Below are 20,187 nucleotides of genomic sequence, written 5' to 3' on the forward strand. Positions count from 1 at the left end.
AATTCGATAGAGAATCAATGCGATCAAAAGTCGAAGTACCTGCTTGCCGGAGCCTTAGACCATCTGGGAAGCGGAGTATTAGTTGAAGGCGACAATCTCGCGGTGTAAAGGAGTTTTGCTATCTTAGTCGTTACTTCGGACGACATCAGCAGCTAAATCCGGGCTTCACCATCGTACATTGATTCGCCAGGTGGTCACGACACGGACACGAGTCTTGGATCATTCAAGCAGAGAATGCAAATGATCTAGGCGTGTTTGAGCAACAACGGATCCTTCCAGGGCCATCTTTGACGATGTGTTCGAGCATGGGGTTGGAAGACCTGTCGGAGATCGGATATCTACATGGATGTGAGGCTGGAACTAGAGACCGACCATCCTGTACAGTTACTGTTGACCGGGCCATATCACGACGAGGTGCTCTTTCAGAACATAGATGAACGGCTAGGATCTATCATCCATCTAGTCGAATCACAAGTCTGCACCGACAACATCATGGAATCTGAGTTATGCACAAGGGCTGCCATTCTATAGTTATTCTATAGTATAAGGAATCAGATTACATCAAAGATAAAATCGAGGACTATCGTACGTTTATAGCACTAGTACTCATATACACCTCATACACACCTACATTGACTTTTGCCAAATCTAACAAAACCCTCATAGCCGCCATTAAGAGGATTTTGTTCAGAAGCTGTTTCTACGATTCTATCGGCGCAAGATCGAAAACGAGCGATTCACACGACTGTTGAGCTTATAGAACACACCACACCACATCAAACGAGTAGTAAGTAAAACAGTTTTAAACAGTAATTTCATTTTTAAATGTTTTGATTTTATTCGATTTTTTTTGCCCATGTGTACCTGCCTGCTGCTGTTCTGGTTTTTACTCTCAGTATTGATCTGTTTTACTTTTTATTTACTCCAATATAAGGAATGTATCCTCCTATATATTATTATGTAGGTATGATTTTGATAGGAGCTATATTCATATTTATATATGCTGATATACATATTCTTTTCTATATATATATACCATGGTTTTGTATGTGCGGATGCAATTTTCACATTTAGCAAATTTTGTTTGTTTGTTTGTTTTTGTTTTGTCCTTTTCCATTATTCCTTGTACCGAATATTTATAAGCAATATTCAGTGTTGTTGAGTAATAGTAGCTCATTATTTCTAGGTTCTGTTACAATAATAATTATTATTAATATTAATATTATTATTATTATTAGTTATTCATTAGTATTATTTATACACATTCAACTTACTGCATTTCTGTGGACTTACAATTAACGGGATTAAGAAGCACGTAATACGTTCATCTTTGCAGTTCATGCACTAAATGTTGTTTTACACAAACCTATCGGATGTTTTTCCAATTTTTTTTTTTTTTTACTTTCCTCCTTTTTGCCACCCATATTTATCGCTTTGCTTTTCTTAATTTAACCTTATTACTTTTCATTTGTCAATAGATTATAACATTTGGCTTTCCGTTCGATGTGAACAGACATGTGCCGCCGCTTTTCGTACGCCCAAAGATGAATCGTGGTGGCCAAAGGGAGGGGGGGGGGGGGGTTTACATTATTTCTGATTTTCTGACATGTGATGTGTTCGGGTGCGTTTTTTATGGGGAAGATTACGTTGTGTTGCTGTTGTTTTTCTACATCAACACACTAACCGCATACACCACCCAAAACACGCAAACCACAAACCACCACACACTCGTACTAGTCTGCCCTGTTTGTCACACTTACGAGAGAAGCAAAATTTGTAAATAACAAAAACATCCTCTTTTGCGTTATTTATACAAAGAAAAAAAAAATGTCTGCACTTTAGCGCATTGGAGCAATTGCAATATAATCCCCTGGGGTTTGAGAATTCACGTTCTTCCTCTTCGTACACACATCAAAAGCATTAATGGACAGCAGTATTACGGTATAGAATGGCATTGCTTAAACGTTTACAGGTTTTAGAAAGAATGTGTAATAATGCAGAGGCGACAATGAATCTCGGAGGTCGTGTCCCCCGTTGCCATCACAGAGCGAAAAGAAATAGTGATATAAACGATAGTATTGCTACAAATGGTTGAGAAACGTACGAAGACTATGGAAAACTTGTCTACATTATGCTCGCTGCCTGCGCAACATAGCTGCTAAAACCAAGCCCCGCCCCGCGATGCTGTGAAAATGCAATACGTTTCCAGCACAGCATGCCCTCCGCTGAAATCATTGTCCTGTAGCGCAAAACACCGTTCGGAGTAGTAATTGTGTTTACTATTTACATACAATATACATTTGATGCGCTGTCGCTTTTTTCCAATGCGTTATACTCCGACCAATTTGCATTAGCGTTTTTTAGCCAGTGCACTGATTTCTGTCACACTTATTCTTATCCATATCTCATACAGTGTGACACAATTTGCCGTCCATCGACAAGCGTTTGATTGACTTTCTGGTTATTTTCTCTTCTTCCTACGAAAGCGTCAAACATGAAACTTCAAGTTCAATTTGGCTTACACAATGCCAATACACACTCATGCACACGACTGAACCTCTTTTTTATCGCGCTGTTCATAGATCAGCACAGATCTACAGGTTTGAGAGACAAAGAAACGCGTTCGCCGCAAAACATTGGTGCTTTCTTTTCCTTGCTGCGCGCGCGTTCATCCACCAACCATGTATCTTATGTACTACGCACCTATACACTCACACACACATACCCTTGTCACTCGGAAATTATTATCACTTATGCCTACATGCTTTACACATGAATATACAACACTGTTTTTTTTTTTCGATCTTTCTTTGCACTTCCAATCACTTAACGAAGCTAACATTCACACACAATGGAACTACTACTGTCAAATGATCTACACTTAGTTAATTACAACTCCTCTTTGTCCCTTCCGACATCCTTGCGCCGTGCCGCGCGCGCTTCAATGAATAATGTTGTTTGTCATCTTCTTGCGATAGCATAACGTTTCTTCCTAAATATTCAGCGCTTAATTATTTTCTACATAATTTTACAACAGAAAGCACAGAAATTGGCCATCGATATGCCTTGCGTTTGCGTTTCAAACTAATACGCGACGCAACCCCTGTAAGTGAGTAAGGTGTATGTGTGTGTGTGTGTTTGTATTTATGTGGTTTGCGTCGCGTTCCGTTAAACAGACAATCATGTTTCCGGGTAAAATGATGGATCATTTAACGATTTCTTCTGCCTGACAGGATTTCCTACCCACATCGCCAAACAATTATCTTTTCCCTTCTTTTTCGATTTTGTTTGTACAAAAATATATGTATGAATATATAACAACACGACACTTCCACCACGAACGCACTGTCATCGTTCAAACCCGTCCAAAAGCTATCAAAAAACTCTCATATGAACTCATATTTTCTGTACCGTGCTTCGATCGTGCGCATCTCTGTGTTTCCGCTACAATGCGTTATACTAGCAGCTCTTGTCCGCATCTGCACACTACTTTATTTACCGCCCATTTTGCATGCATTGTTTGACTGTTTTGAGTTGAAATGTAAATTCATGCGTCAATGAGGGTTGTTTTTCTTTTTGTTTATCTAAAAGAAGAGATAACAATAAAGTAGTAAGTAGACTTTAACACACCACTGCGTTGCGTTGTGCGCGATCAACTCGAACGTAGCGTGTTATGCTTTTCAATCAAATTTCGTTCGTGAATAATACTTGACAAATATCACCAATCCTCTCCCCGTTGTCGAATTTCGAGCATATTTACATTTTGCATTGGTGTGGACCATTTAAATGTTCAGTGTTTTTTCCTTCTCCTTCTTCTATAAATAACATTGATCTTTTGCGATGCAGTGGCTTTGCTTTCCCAAATAGTAGTTTAATATTAGAGGCTAGATTTTGAACGATATTTTCTTCTCTTCATTAAAAATTTCCATTCATTGTTTTACCAAATATTACTGATCGAACGTAAAAAAAAGAAAGCTATCAAAGCAATCGTCTCAAAAAAAGGTTAAACAACTTCGATCTATTGATCGATCGATTAGCTAACACAAATGGACTGGAACGTGGCCAACGGTTTTTCTCAACCCTACTACGTCGGGTACGTAATAACGCTACATAAAATTCTAAGAGTTTGAAAAACTGAAGCATGATAAATGTGCCTTAAATATCACGCGACGCGCCATTCACCAACGCAATCATATAATTATCATAGGTTTGTTAGCTGTGGCCAATATTGCCGTTAGTTCAGCAATCTTAATCTGCTCTTGCAGTAGGTACTGCAATTGCTCACCACGTAAACTATAGATCGTAAGAACGCTTTTTACTACATCGCGATTACAACATTAGATATTCTACTTCAACTGAAACTGGTCTGCTGCAAATTACTACAATTCATTCGCGTAAGAGAACTGATGTGTTTTTCGTCTTGTCTAATTCCTAAGAAACGGAACGTCCCGTCACCTTGCTCTTGTTAGCTCCTTTGTTCACTGTTTCAATAGCGTTGGTAGCAACAATCCAGGATACGGTAATTTGAGAAAAAGCGGATTGATCGTAGGTCATATGTATATCACACACACACGCACACACGCACGCACGCACAAACACACTCACATACATATATGTATATTTACAAAACTCCATCTGCAAAAGGAACACGCGCTGCTACCAATCCCAGATGATTTATCTGACGGGACGGTGAGATGTTTGGCTTCACTTGGTGGGCGGTCCCGTCTGGAATGGGCTGAGCACAGTGACGGCCGCCGCCTGGGGTGTCGCTAGTACGGCTGAAACAATGAGAAAATCATCCACTTTAATACCCTGATAAACCGTGTGTAAACATTTCATTTGCTTACCGCCATATGGTGCTTGAAACATTGGATAACCAAGTCCAACATGGGTGTGATGGTGTGTGTGCACATGGCGTTGAGGGGGCGGACTTCGAGCCCCGGCATTGCCTCCACCGCTGGAACTGCTGCCACCGGTGGAAGATTGTTGCTGGGAATTGGCAGAGCTACTGCCGCCGGTATGATCTTTACCCTGACCGTCGCCAGGGTTACCGCCGTTACCGCTGGCACTACCATTATTTGCTCCAACGGGACCACCACTGGCACCGCTGTTACCACTATTTACATTACCACTGCTCCCACTATTGCTATTCACTGTTGTCCCTGTAACGAGAATGTAAGATTTTGGTGGTTTTTTTTTACAACTGTGGTAGAATTGTTTTATAATTCTTTGAAGTTAAGCGAACAAACGAGAGTATGTTTTGCAATTACGGTACAATTTCAAAAGTATCGATTTCAAGAATTATCCATACAATCGCATTTATTATCATTCTAACGATTCGTCAGCGATATCCGAAAGCATGCCTTATTTGCAAAAACAAATGGGACGAAAGAGAGGCTGCTAAATATCATCATGCTCGCCTTGTACAGGGCTTACACTACGGACTGACATTTTCACCATGTAAGCAACCGGACGATCTAAATCCTTGCTACAGGAAGACGCAGTCCAACACACTCCCCAACATTGAACAGATTTTGTGTTCGCGACGTTTTACTTAATGCAATTGAAAGTATTGGTAAAAGTGGTATAAGTTATGTTTCTTTAAGTTTATTCTCTTTGCTTAACAATCTATTTCAATTTTTCCAAATGCAATCCTTAGCCAGCATATGATATGCACAAGTCGACTGTCGCTATTAAGGTCTACCGTGCTCTCACAATAATAAAAAAAACGAGCAAACTAATCTCAGTATAGCATTAATTTGTTACCTTGCATGTGATTCCCGGACGAAGGAGGTTGCGATGATTGCTGCAATGGTGGTGGCCCACCACCACTCCCACCACCACCACCGCCACCACTAGAATTAGATGATTGTTGTTGAGCGGCAGCAACTGACTGTTGTTGCTGCTGCTGCTGTTGCTGTAAAGACAATCCTGCGCTACTACTGTTTGGTGGAGGAATGCATAGATTAGGATTTTGGCAACCGGGTTGCTGCGAGAGATTGGGACTTGATACGCTTACTTTAACGCTGTTGCTGGTCGGGCTTTTCATTGCGCGCTCGCTAAGCTCGTGTATCTTGTGTGAGTTGTAGTACTGACTGGCATGATGCTGCAGCAGATCAAGCGCTTTCGTACTCTGATTCCGCGACAGATCCTCGGGCGGGTGATTGAAGCGCGGTATTTGCAAATGATAGGGTGGCGCACTATACGGCGCAGTGGAAACCAACATCTGTCGGTACATTTGATGGTTTGGATCGAACCCGAACGGAGAGGCGCTCATATACAGCGACGGTGAATAGTACTGGGAGGTTGGCGGTGGCGGTGGGCCTTGCGTTTCCATCGTCGGTTTCTGACCCTCCTGTTGCTGCTGCTGCTGTTTGATTTTCATTGCGCTTTCTTTGTCCTCCTGCTTGATGCTTCCACTGCCACTGTCGGAGCCTTTCCCCATTCCTTTACTGCTTCCTCCACCGGATGAGGACGACGAACCGGTCTGTCCCGAGGAGGATTTGGAACCTTTTCCCGAACCCGGCAACGATTGTCCATGCAATCCTGATTGCTGCTGCGATTGCCCGTGCGATGATGGTGAATGCGGCTCATCCTTTGGATTAAGACCGGGCGGAAGCCCCGGTGGCCCTCCCGGATGACCTGATGGTGGGGGATTGCCACCTACCCGTCGTTGATCAGTGTAGCTGAACATTCTATAATATTGATACATTGGGAAAGGTTGAACAAAAAATTAGTTTGAGTTTTTGTGTTTGGTTTCGTTCAACTTTTACGTACCTTCGAAGATCCTCCTCTCGAGACGCTGGGATATGGGACGGTGGAGGACCTCCGGGTGGTGGGCCTACACCGAGCCCATGTCGGAACATGCTACCATACGGACCCAGCGATTGCGGTGGCAGGGATGGCGGTTGTTGATTTGGACCAGCTTGTTGAGGATCTTTAGGATGAATACCGGGGCCGTGTAGCGATCCGCCGCCACTTCCACTTAGGCCTGGTTCAGTCTTTATATCTTTCGTAGATTCCGATTTTATGAGTTTTGAGGCCATGAGCTGCAAACGATATGAATGCATTTGGTATAAGAAAGGATCCTGATTTTGTCAAACATTACTTCAGTTGAGCTAATTATTTGCACTCACCGGTGATGCACCCAGTTTGCTGTACTCGCTAGGACTTTGGCTCTCTTTTAACCGTTCCTCCTTGACCGTAATAACCGGACTATGCTTTGATTCGTCCGATATTACCGATAGCTGACCGTAGCCAGCATCGAGCCCGGGATAATTATACCCGGGGGGTACATAGCTGAAAGGATGAACCATTAGATCAGAAACCATGTCGGTGGGCAAAGGTGATGTGAACCCTGTACAACATAATAATACACTCACCCATAAGGATAGTAATGTGACAGTACTTTGCCACCCGGTGGCGGAGGAGGACCAGCGCTCAATATCGAACCGTCCTTCACATCAGCTGCCCCTGCAAGTGACGGTAATCCAGCAGTCGCGGACGGGTTCAGCATAAGCCCTCCGGGAGTGCGAACACCCTCCGGCCCTGTAGGTGGACCGGCTGATGCTAGCGATGGCGGAGGGGGTAATCCAGAGGATGGAGGTTGCGGCTGATGCAATGGATGCTGTGGTGGTCCTGTGTTGTTTGGTTTGTTCATAAGATCCAACGGCGGCTCTTTATTTTTGCTGTACTCGAGCGGCCCTCCGGCAGCAGAGACTGCTGAGGGTGCAATGCTAGTTGCGACACCGTGAGGTAAGGGAACCGGACCGATTGGAGGTGGCGGAGGAGGTTTGTTTGAGCCAAGGTCTGCAGCCGTAGGGAAGTACGGACCACCGGGCGGTGGCGGTGGAGGTGGTTGCTGATGGGGCAGTCCTGCGTAGTATGGATAAAGACCATAGCTGGAGAGTGGCCCCAAAGGACCGCTGGTGCTAGGATTACTGTTGCTGGCGTTGTTTACGGATTCAGCTGGAGTGTCGTTTGCTTTTCTTGTGTTTTCTGCCATATGAGATCCTTTTGATTTTTCTAGAAAGATTGCAAAAGCAAGAATATAAACGAACCATACAGAATTGTCGACATCATCGATTATAAGGATAAAAACTGGGGTTTCCCATGTCGCTTTCCAATGTAAACATCATTACAGGGTTTACCCGGGTCGTTGACTTGGAAAATCACGTAACGGTATTCCCCGATCGATATACGCTATTAATGCGAACCGGAGGCAATAGCGTATCTCGAATATTAGCGTTAGTACAATTTTGAAGTTTTCAGTCAAATTATAGCTAATTTTCGTATAATTTAGCTTGAAGTGGTTGGTTTTAGCCACTACATTAATTACTTGATCTAATTTTAACTGAAGATTACATTTTTATATCTTTTAAAATGGTTTTTTAAAATTCGATCAAAAGGGAATTTATTTTGCATTTGACATTCGATGTGTCAAATTAGTACAATTTGCTCAAATAACTGTCAAATTTAGAAAATAGCGTATAGCGAAATCGCCTACATCGAGTATGGCGTATATCATAGAATTAGCCGCGTGCAACATGTTTTTCGACAGCTGTCACATATAACATCTGCATCACAAAACATTTTCAGCTTTTCGGAATGGTTTCCAACACATCACAAAAAAAATACTGTTAAACGCAGTTAAGCTTCTGGCGTGTTGAAAATCTTGTGGAAGAACTGAAAAATGATAGTCATGCAAATATAACATTCGACAGCTGTTTTTCAACGCGTGCGACGTGTTTTTCAACAGCTGTCACAATACAGTTTCATATCTTTGGATTGATTTTCAACACAACACACAAAAAAACCTTCAAACGCTGTTTAGATTTCGGCCTGTTGAGAATCATGGGGAAGAAAAATTATTCTAATCCAAATACAACATTTGTACTAGCTATTGGAATACATATCGAGCGCGGTGATTACAGGGTTTTCCAAGTCACTTCTTAAATTGCACAACATTTCAGGATTTTCAAAGTCACTTCTTAAATTGCACAACATTTCAGGGTTTTCAAAGTCACTTTCAAATGTGTACATAATTATTCATCGCCTCAAAGATGTTTTTCAACAACTGTCAAATGGTGTATTAGCTTCATAATAGAATTTAAGTTTTTATACATGATTTTCAAAACATCACAAAGAACTTTCAAACGTACTTTAGCTTGAAACGTGTTGAAGAACTGAATGTGCAAAAACTGAAAAATCATTATGATGCAAATACAACATTTGAAAAACGTCTTTCGGGCGATGAATACATGCTTTTCCAAATCAATCTCCTATGTGCACAGCATTATTTATCGCTTGCAAGATGTTGTTCATCAGCTGTCACGCGTTATATTTTCATCACAATAAAATTTCAATTCTTCCACATGATTTTCAACACATCACAAAGAACTGTCAAACACAGTCCAGCTTGCGATGTGTTAACATCATGCGAAAGAACTGAAAAATGTTAGTCATACAAATACAACATTTGACGTCTGTTGAAAACCATCTTGCAAGCGATGAATAATGTTGTGCACATTGGAAATTGACTCGGAAAAACCCTGCAATGCTGTTCAGAGTGGAAAGTGCCTCGGTAAAATCAGAAACTGAGATTCTATTTCGTCAACTTGTATTTCTATTGCTTTTTCAGCATTTTTGTATGCTGTTAAAGTAGAAAAGTGACTCGTTTGGGTAAAACCTGAACAGCAAACGTTTCGAGTACAATAGCAATTGTGCTTCGTTTAAATGGCCTTTGCGAATTCAATGCTCTAAACACTGCACCAAACTTACCTCCTGCTCCCATGGGCAAATCCGTAGCATCAGTAACGGGAGTGGAATCATCGCTAATATCACTGTAAGCGGGACTCTGAACGTCCTCTGTGCGATTGCCCGCGGATGCAGCCATTGGGTCAAATTCGGCGTTGGTAGAAGGACCGGGCGATTTGCGACTTTTCTTTTGCTTTGCGAAACCATGAGGAGTTTTATGTGCTGCAAATGATAAGTAAATATTCGTATTTTATAATTCATATCATCGTTTCATTTACAAAAGAAGCAATCTTACCATCCACTGGTGTAGAAGGAGTTGTTGGAGCAGTCGACAGCATTCCCATACCAACGGCCGGCGATCTTGGTATTGCAACTGAACCTGCCGCGCTGCTAGCATTCATTACTCCAGTTGTTGTTAGGTTTGATTCCTCATCTAAAGCGGAAAGCAATAAACAGAGAGAGACATGCACAAGTTAATTATGGGATTCTTGTCTGATGTCATACTTATTCTTACCATTGAGTGTAGCCGAACCTCCGTCAGTCGGTGCCTCTGGACCACCACTGGCGCCATGTCTGTCAGGGTCTTGCGGTTCATTTGTGCCTACAGTGCCCGCCGTTACGCCAGACGTTGACATTTGATCAGCGGATGAGGACTGATGCAGTAGCATACCCGTTGTGTCCTGAGAATTAACACCACCACCACCACTGTTTCCATTGTTGATTGTGTTGGAATTGTTGGGGCCAAGGGATTGTTTAGATGCTAAATTTTGTTGTGACAATTGACTAGACATCGTTGAAATGCAGGAAGCCGAACCAGACACTGATTGTGATGGTGATGGGGTAGATGAGGATGTTGCTATGGCAGAGCTGGAGCCTGATCCACCGGTCGTGGTAGACAGGGCCAGGACGAGTTCACTGTTGTTGCCCGTCGCAGACGAACCTCCGGCGGCTGCAGTGGGGAGAGCTGTGCTGGCACCGACGGCCACGGACAGAGGTGACGGGGCGGTATTGTTGGTTGTCGGCGAAGGTGCTATTCGTTGCGGTGATTCTGGTGCTTGCAATGAATCCTCATCCATGGAAGAGGCACTGCCTGCGTGTGCATGGCTCTGATGGTACTTCAACCCGTTCGCGTGCTTGTACTTTTTGCTACAGTCTTGCTCAGGACACTCTAGCAGTACCGGTGAAATTGCACAGGCTGCGGTGCTGCTTTTTGCTTTTTTACACGCCGATCCGCCGGCAGTTCCGCTACCGCCACTGCTCACCTGAACATTTAATCCCGTCACGAGATTAACGATCGACGGGGAGCCACCCGTGTGGCCGCTACCGTCTCCGCTGGATGCATTGTTAAAACCACTTCCTGCGTTGCCGGAGGAGTTGCTTCCGATATTTACAGACGCCGAGTTTATCACATTATTGCTCATGGTGTTCTGCGCACCATTGTTACTACCGGCCCCACCGGAACCGCTGCCACCACTGCCCGCGCCTAGCGGGGAAGGAGACTCGTCCTTTGATTTGCGTTTTTCTGCTCGCGGCGGAAGAAATGCTACTGGTGACGTTGAGGGTGTATTGCTGGCACCGCCCAGCGATCCTCCATTGTTGGCTGTTCCAAGAACATTTGCACTGGCAGTGAGCGTTGGTAGTTTGGATGCTCCGGTTGCACTTGCCGCGTTCGTCTCGATTATGCCTCCTCGTCCTCCTCGTCCTTTGGAACCGCCGTTCCTTAACTTACTGTGCATCTGTAGGTACGCAAGTCAAAAATATAGAATAGATTAGATACTGATAAGCTTGTACACCAGTAAACTTTTTTCCCCACAACATTCAATGATTATAAACCAATGAAGACCGTTTGTTTCTTTGCCACCGTTCAAACCCAACACAAAATTATCTTTAAATTTGCCTACCGAGCTACGAGTCTCCGTGAAATTGCTAAGATCGTTCGTTGGCAGCAAAGCTGAGCTTCGACCTCTTTTGCCTCGTCCTTTCGGTGTCCTAGAGTCCAATTCCTCGGTCGGAGAATCACAAAACCTAAGAAAAATAAACCATTTAATGGATAATTTAATTTATTTTGTTTGGCATTGTAATACGCAAAACATACCTCGGAGGCGCCCAATCATGTTTGGTGCAATCAATCAACGTTCCAACGTAAGTTTTTCCCCGCCAAGTAACGTTCACCACTAGAACGCCACCCTCCGTTTCATGCCATACGATACCCTCCAGCGTGACAGATGTGCCCGGTTCGCAGGGACCCAAACAGTCCGGCTCCGTTATCGTGCCGACGGACGTGCCAACACACACGTCTACCATTTCCTTCTTGTCGCCCTTGTGACGCTTTGCGGGGGGCGGGCTTGAACCACTTTTATCGTCGTGCGTTGACAGAGCCGCCGAGAGATTGGGCGATGATGCGGTACTACCCGAGAACATTCCTAGAACGAAAAGAAATGCAAGATTGGTTAGTTGTCATGTATCATTAACCTGGCGGCTTCCAAGATTTCCCATACCCATCACGTTTGCCGTACCCGTTCCGGATCCTTCGCTAGCGGTTCCAGCCATGGAGCCAGCCTGCAATTGAGCTTTCAGCACGCCGGTAGCACCGGTATGGATGTTGTTCGCATTGCAAATGTTGCCTGTTCCTGTACCGGCTATACTACTGCTGCTATTGGTATTATTTCCTCCGGAATTATGTGTTCCTGCGTTTGCTACATTTAGATTCAATAGCTAAAATTTTTATGTGAAGTAAAATAAAGCGTTATAATGGACAGACATCATTAATAGATGATCATATGTTATGCAATTAGTTTTACCTTATTGATATCCTTTCCCAGTACCGGTGGACCAGGAGCGTTCGGAGTGCTTGTATTGCTTCCTGCGTTCGTACCCGTACCAACACTGGAATGACAAAATGAAAGCAAGAACAAATTTGTAAATAGTTTGCTAATGCACCAGAACACACAAATATAAGGGGAATTTTGTAGCAAATTTAAATAGTATGTACATTCGTTCAAATGTAAATATGATCCAAAACCATATTAGAAATGTTTCAAGCAGCAGTGGAGGATGTGCGCAGTTGTGTTTGAATGTGTTAATACGATTGTCGTTTTCAAAAATCCCGAGTTTCGAAATTTACCTTAAACTTCCCGGAATGATGCCTCCCGCGCCTAATCGATGTGATGCGCCGAGGGATATGTTTCCGCCACCGCCAAGATCGCCACTATTGCTTCCAGGCTTGGCATAAATGCACGATGCACTTGAGCACGGCTGCTGCTGTAGTAACCCGTTGACTTGTGCATCATGATTGACGACGCATACGCAGCCACTGCTCGTCGCGGATCGACTATTATTCAACCCGCTCGAACCAATGCTGCCATCCACGGAGCCACCGGCAGCCCCCGATGCTCCTTGATGCTGCTCGTTTTTGTCACGCTGATTGTGGTGTGTGGTTTTATCTTTCCCCTTGTCTCTCCTGTGACTACTGCTACCACGCTTGTTTGAACTCTGTGCCGGTTGTTGCTGGTGCTGCTGATGCTGCTGCTGGGACTGTTGCTGCTGAGAGGTAAGCATACCGGAGCTCAGCTGCTGCTGCTGGGCATTGCTGTTGCCGCCCGTGTTGCTGCTACTCCCAATCGTTCCACTGTTGGTGGACTGTGATGAGTGTTTTTTGCCGGAGTTACCCAGAACGATACTTCCACCGCTAATGCTAGTGCTGCTCCCACTGCCGCCTCCACTATTACCGGCCGTGTTGCCACTGTTACTCAGCGCCACATTGCCACTGTTACTCCCGTTGGAAGCGTTACTGTTAACGAGCGCATTGGCACAGTTTACTCCCGTGCCGCTGCCCGAATGTCCGCTGGCTGTTGCATTCAACCCAGAGCTCAGCACTCCTCCAATTCCGCTTCCAACAACGCCACCCACTCCGGAGATCGTTCCTCCGCCTCCAGCTATACCCGTACTGTCGGAATCAGTCGTTAAATGGCCACCCGCTGAAGCACCGCTGTTGGCGTTCAGTGGTGTGCCTGCCATAGTACCAGCACTCGTCAATGATCCGGTGCCTACCAAGGCCGATGTGGTCATGCCAGTAACACCGGTCGTGCTGGTAAGCGCGGTAGACGCTCCGATACCACCGGTGCCGACACCCGCACCACCCCCACCACCACCAGTACTTAACGTGGCCGTTGTGGCTGTGGTGCCGTTTTGATCGGACTTGACAATCTCGTGCTTTGCTTCGGACGTTTTCGTGCCCGGCTTCGTGCGCTTGATCTTCATCTTTAGCCCCTTATCCAGGGTTGCTTGGTGGTCAACGGACAGTTTGGTCGTTGACTTGCTACCCGAGCTGCTGGTGGTCGAAGACATTGTTGTGGTATTGCTGTTGCTACTATTACCACCGCTACTGCCGCTGCTTCCAACCACCCCGGGCACACTGCTGGCGCTAGCGGATGGTACGCTCTGTTTACTGCGACCGCTGCTCCCTACGAGCGTATGCGTATCGCCACGGGAACCAGCACTATCAATAGTATCGATACCCGGATGGGATCTTATTCCCTGCCCTGCTGCAGATACTGGCGCACTGCCCACTGTAACGGGGTTGACAGGCAATGCCGGTGTAGCTGAGCTACTGGTAGAAGAATTACTGGTGGTACGAGTTCTACCCTGCGTCTCACCGACTTTCTCTCCTGGGCTCGTACTCGTGCTGGTATTACTTCCACCACCACTACTGCTACTGCTGCTGCCGCTGTTGCTGCCGCTGCCGCTGCTGCTGCTGCTGCTGCTGCTACTACCGCTCAGCTGCTGTTGTTGCTGCTGTTTATGACGATGATGGTGATGATGATGGTGGTGGTGATGATGGTGATGGTGATGATGATGTCCCTTTGAGCTACTGCTACCACCAGAGCTGGCAGTGTTTCCTGCTCCGCTTCCTCCTGCTGAGCTTTTTTCTCTGGTATCACTGGAACAACTGACTGCGCCGGATTTGCTACCCTTTCCCGAACTATTGCCACTGCGTGACTGACCGCTGTGAGTAGTCACTCGCGTAATTGCTGACGCGGACTCACCACCACCACTGGTTGATAGAAACTGCAGCACACCACCAACTGTAGTCGAACTGCTGCTGCTGCTGCTGCTGCTACTACTGGATTGCGGTTGACTCTGCTGTTGCTGTTGTTGCTGCTGCTGCTGCTGCTGCTGTCTCTGTTGCTGCTGATGCTGGTTTGCACCAGTCTTTTCAATGTCCGCGTCTAAATCGATTATCAAATCTCCGATACCGACGTCCCACTCGTTATCGTCGTCAAAGTTGGAGTCTTTTATATCCGCTCCGGACGACGTCGCTGGTGAGGAGGAGGGTGCAACAGTCGGCACCACGCCAACAGCACCGGTTGCCGCTGCTATCGGGTTATAGCTCCCCCGGTCGGAATCGGCGGACGCCGGCCGATCTACGGACCCCGAATGGTGCTGAAGACGCTGCGGGTGAATGATCGCCGCCACGTGCGCTGCTATCGGTTGGTTGCCCTTACTGCCGCTAAATTTATCGCCGCTGCCACTGGCAGCGTTGCTGTCACTGCCAATACTGCTCTTACTACCGCTAAGACTAATAATGTTGCTTCTACTACTGCTACTACCGCTAGTGCTGTTGCCTCGAGTGCTGTTGCTGTGGCTGTTGGCGCCGCCGCTGCTGCTGCTGCTGCTGCTACCGCTACTTGTTAGATTATTAGCTCTTTCGTTATTGCTATCAGTTCCTTGATTCATTAAGACCACCTTGTTTTGGTGGTGGCTGCTGCTGTTCGCCTCGTTGCGACTCATTGAATCCATGCAGTGAAAGAGTGCGGGGCTTCCGCCACCAGCGGGCCCATCAACAATCTTTGCCACCGGTTTGGTCGGGTCACGTTAGCGGTGGCGTCAAAAAGCAGAGATAACGCAGAGCTGCTGGGTGCTTTACGGACAAATTGTTCCTGCACGTCCACCGGCGATTCGGTCGTTCTTTGGAAGTTTTGTTCGCTTAAATCGCCTTTCGTTGTTGAACAGTCTGCGCGGGAAATCGGGACGAACGATGACGACGACGATGATGTTGGAGCAATAGAGCACGGGTAACGAGGACAACTATGATAGCCGACTACTGTTTGGCAAAGATTGCAGTTTTCTAGCAGTTGCACAATAGTTTCGAAGGGCCACGGCCCTTGGGCCAGCAATACCATTTTAATCTACAAATTAAGAAAAGAAGAAACAAAATAATACATCATTCATTAGTTAAGTATTTAAACAGCAATTAATTAGTAGCAACGGTATTAATTCCATCAGTTAACATAACGTTACCATTACTATCTCTTCTAACACTTTTACACTATTGCACATGTTCATTTATATATTTGTATGTTTTAACCCTTTTTGCTTTCAACCGTATTAATTTTAAAACTAAATTCATGATCTTCATTCGTTAGCACGTCACAGTCTGTAACAAAACTCTCTAATAGTTTCGCGATTTAGATAAATGGTTTAATGCGCACTAACCAATTATCTGTTTGTAGCAATTAGTTTTATAAACCGTACCAGAACAGAATTAATGTTTAATACCATTCTAGATTAATTGTAGCTACTGATTGGTATGCGCATCATGAAACGTAAGTGACTAATTCATTCTTCCATCATCTTGTTCCCTCCCTGTCGATCAGCATAATTATGTCGCACTATGTAACATAATGATTAACCGTGAATGCATGCGTAACTCTCATCATCGCGGAAAGTTGAGCACAGCAGGACTGGATGGACGCGTATTAGTAATGACAAACACACAGCAGCACCACCTTCCGCACACACGCACTCATACGCAAAGCTCGCATTTTCATCCATGCCACACGGCGGTGCGGTGAAAATTCATGCATCTTCCATGTTCGCAAACACGCAGCGCAGCAATGTTCTGCCGCTCATTCTGCGTGGAAATGTCTCCGATTAACCACAATTGCGGAAGGGACCGGGTAGGTTGAATCTCGGCCGAACAGGCATCTCAAAATAATGATGGTTTGTCGTTCAGTGGCGGAGTAGAAAAAAATCCTATCCATCCATCTCTACACCACAGCGGTCGTCGGGTCAGACCCTTTACAGGATACGCAGAGGAGGCTTACAGAAAACGTAGCATAAAACAGTGCTTTTCTGTCATGCACACATCTACACAGGATGGTCCCAACACTACTTCGTGTCCCCGCGGTATTATCGCGTAGCGGAACCCATCGCCCGTGCATGCTATACCGCATCATACCACTACTACTACTACTGCTGTTGCTGCTACTGCTGCTGTTCGAGCTGCTGCTTGCTGCTGCAAAACAACGCACATACACACACGCGCACACAGCTATGCTCGCACCTATCAATCTCGCCTGCTCTTTCCCGTGCTCGCTCTCTTTCTCTCCCGCCCTGCTGCGCGCTGCTCTTTCTTCTTCGCTCTTCGTGACAACTTTTTTCTTTTTCAACCAACTTCCATTTGTGCGTAGCAAACAAACAACATTAGAATTGCCAGTCCCCCCTTTCTTCAAACACCAACACCGCTGTGTGTGTGTGTGTGTGTGTGCGGGGCTGGATTGGACGAACACTGGCCGAAAAATCACGCACGCTTGCCAATTGCAAAAACACTCAAGCCGAAAGGGCAGCGCTTAAGAACGATCCCATACTTATTAATTACAGCCGAACGCACAGACTTTGGGGCCGAACAATTTGCCGTGATTTTCTTGCTGTCAGAGGCAGAGTGGCGGCAGGAAGTGAGGAGGCCCCCTTTCTACGCAAAGGAGACAACCGCACACACGCGTACACACACACGCACGATTTTGAGACGCATTTTTTAACCCCTCCCGACCCAAACGCACCTTCAGCACCATCAGCAAACGTTTCGGCAATCGTTCCGGTACACTTTGGCGAATGTTTTGCCTACATTACATGCACGTTTTCGCCCTCAAAAGTCATTCATTCTGAAAACCTTCAATCAAACACACACACACCCCCTCCCGAACCAAAGTGACGCGTTAAACTGTGTTGTAATAAAAATGGATACCCGTGCATTCTATGTTTCTGTTTTCCTTGTACAAACACGAGCGGCCTGCGCTCACTAACACACGCGTACACGCGCGTGAGTTTATACTGCACGCCGGCCGGGGTTGAAACTTGCTGCTGGCCAGCGCGCGCGATACCACACCATGGGGCGGCCGTGTTTTACGTTATCGGTTTGTGTTTTTTGGGTGGTTTGGCGGCCAGTTGGGCGTTGTGAAAAATCAACAGTCTGTCCAAGCGCTGCTCGAACGCTTCTAAGCTGATTTAGCACATGTAATTAATGCACCGTTCTGGGAAGTGTTTCTGCTGTCAACGGCTTTCAATCCCGATTCAGAACACGCTCTCCTTGGATTGAGATTGAATAACATACAATCAAACAAGTCCGGAGAGACGACTCCGGGGAGTCGTCTCGCTCAATTGTCTTTCAAACGCACACACACACACACACACACACACACATACATACAGGGGTACAGGGTGTCTCTGAAGAACCCTTCCCGCTGTGTGTCCTTTCCGTTCTTGTGGAGATCAGAGGGAAGTAATGTAAATTATTTGACATTGGCGTCTTCTCTTCACTATTGTTCTCTAGTGCGTTGTGAAATACGATCCTCCTTCCCCTCCAATACACACACACAACACACACACACACACACACACACAAACAAACACAACACACAGAAAGCATGTCATGCAGAATTCATTGTTCAAAGGTGACACACAATTGGGTCTTAATCTCATAAATACTTGAGACGATGATTTTTGTTTTGAATCGTGATCAGAATTCCGAGAACTGTTACGAGAGAAACAATGTAATAATTACACATCGCACATAGCGCAGTGTAGATGAAGCAATATTTACATTAAAAACACATGCAATTTTATAACATCATCAACATCTCATCTCAAAAGTTTTCTAATCAAAAGAATGTTTCCATTATTTATAAATTACTATGTTTCCAGACTACAAAAACAACAGATAACAGCAACTCAAGAAAAGAAAATCTACACTACTTTTTCAAGCAATGCCTTCACTTGAATACAGCGTCAAAATAGTCTTGGTATATGCTTTTTTTCTATGATATGAGGTTATACTGAACCCAACAACAGGAAACGTTTGCTTAGCTTACCTCTAAATGATAGATGAGTATTTTATTTACTGATTTTATTTCACATCATATAATCCATTAGCCACAGTTTAATCCAGTTTGATGTTTCGCTCCCCTATTCTAACACTCCCACTTTATGACATAGATCACGTTGTTCTTCGTCGAAATGACCGTGCATTGATACCGATTAATATTATGATTTGGAAACATTCCCATCTCACACCAAGCCGGACATTGACGCAAGATAGGCTGGAATGATCTCGGTTTTGCCGTTTTTGTTTCACACTCCGCAAACACAACCGGCGGGCCGGGCAGGCGGGCTGCTGCTACACGACGACGGACGGCCCCGCTACACACTGCAGGAAGCTGACAGGATCAACGATGCATACACATAATACGCGCACGCACACACGCACACACTAGCACGTCCTCGAGCAGGCAGAATACGCGCGTACACAGCACTCACACACACACATGCACACGCACACATCAATTTTACACTTGCATCCTCCCTTCCACCTCGCCCAGAAGCTATTATATGACGGGCTACACTTCTTCTTCTTCTTCTTTTGCTTCTTGCTCTCTGCGTTGACTTTTTTCTCATGGGAAGAAGGCTCACCGATCCATGCAAAATTTCGCTTTTCGTCTGTGCGACGGTAGCGTTTTCAAAGCACACAATCACACACACACATACACACACACTCACGCACAGTTCTAAATTGGCCAAGAACTGCACTTTTCGCTAGAAAATGTTACGCGTAACAAGGCTAGATGTGGGGGGCGCGTTACGGACACGGGCCTTTTTTTTTTTGCTCACACACGCTCGCACAGATCCTTTACCGCAGTGTCTCGCTGTGACGGAAAAGTGCACCACAAACGAAGACGATACACATTCGACGGTGTGGAGCACAAAATCGATACACCCAAACACTGCCAACGCACACGACACCGACAATTTCCGCTGTAGCCGTGCGACTACCGTTCCTGGTGCGTTCGATTTGCTGCTTTATTCAGTCATTTTTGCACTCTTTATTTACGGCTTGAAAAATTACCGACGGCCTAAGCTCATGGGCTATACAAATATGGAGGAAGGAATCCTTCTTTGCACTTTGGTCCATCGTGATTGACATGTCCCGCACGGCAAGGCGAGGGTTTTTGACGTTCGAAAATAGCTGCATCTCGCTCATTTTCGCTAGCCGTCCTTTGAAAAAAAACGTAAACAAACTCGGCGGCGATGTGAACTAGAAATGCACAATTTTGTTGATAATTTGCATTGAAATTAATTGCAATTTAGTGCAAATGT

General features: G+C 45.3%; 1 protein-coding gene across 5 annotated transcripts; it reads right to left on the minus strand.

Moving 5' to 3' along the window:
* Positions 1-813: 813 nt before the first annotated feature.
* Positions 814-19,962, minus strand: LOC120953589 (mucin-19-like). Of its 5 annotated transcripts, none has more exons than XM_040373689.2 (15): positions 18,906-19,962; positions 12,881-15,944; positions 12,558-12,642; positions 12,255-12,471; positions 11,852-12,179; positions 11,658-11,781; positions 10,271-11,492; positions 10,052-10,189; positions 9,781-9,978; positions 7,383-8,025; positions 7,137-7,299; positions 6,778-7,049; positions 5,767-6,695; positions 4,848-5,162; positions 814-4,778 (listed from the first exon to the last, which is right to left on the minus strand). In XM_040373689.2, exons 2-15 carry the CDS (start codon positions 15,553-15,555, stop codon positions 4,705-4,707), a joined length of 7,383 nt encoding a protein of 2,460 aa, XP_040229623.2. In that variant the 5' UTR covers positions 15,556-15,944; positions 18,906-19,962; the 3' UTR covers positions 814-4,704. The 5 variants fall into 5 exon arrangements, with proteins under 5 accessions (XP_040229623.2, XP_040229625.2, XP_040229621.2 ...); XM_040373691.2 differs by lacking the exon at positions 18,906-19,962 and adding an exon at positions 17,598-17,915 and having other exon boundaries at positions 12,273-12,471; XM_040373687.2 differs by lacking the exon at positions 18,906-19,962 and adding an exon at positions 17,598-17,915.
* Positions 19,963-20,187: the final 225 nt, after the last annotated feature.

The sequence above is a fragment of the Anopheles coluzzii genome, chromosome 2 (assembly GCF_943734685.1).
Source record: "Anopheles coluzzii chromosome 2, AcolN3, whole genome shotgun sequence".
Classification (NCBI taxonomy): Eukaryota; Metazoa; Arthropoda; class Insecta; order Diptera; family Culicidae; genus Anopheles; species Anopheles coluzzii.

Coding starts and splice junctions, on each gene's coding strand:
- LOC120953589 (XM_040373689.2), bottom strand. CDS start 15,555: ATGGATTCAATGAGTCGCAACGAGGCGAACAGCAGCAGCCACCACCAA. Junction 11,493..11,657: donor TCACGGAGACTCGTAGCTCG/GTAGGCAAATTT, acceptor GCGTACCTACAG/ATGCACAGTAAGTTAAGGAA. Junction 8,026..9,780: donor TTTGCCCATGGGAGCAGGAG/GTAAGTTTGGTG, acceptor CAATCTTTCTAG/AAAAATCAAAAGGATCTCAT.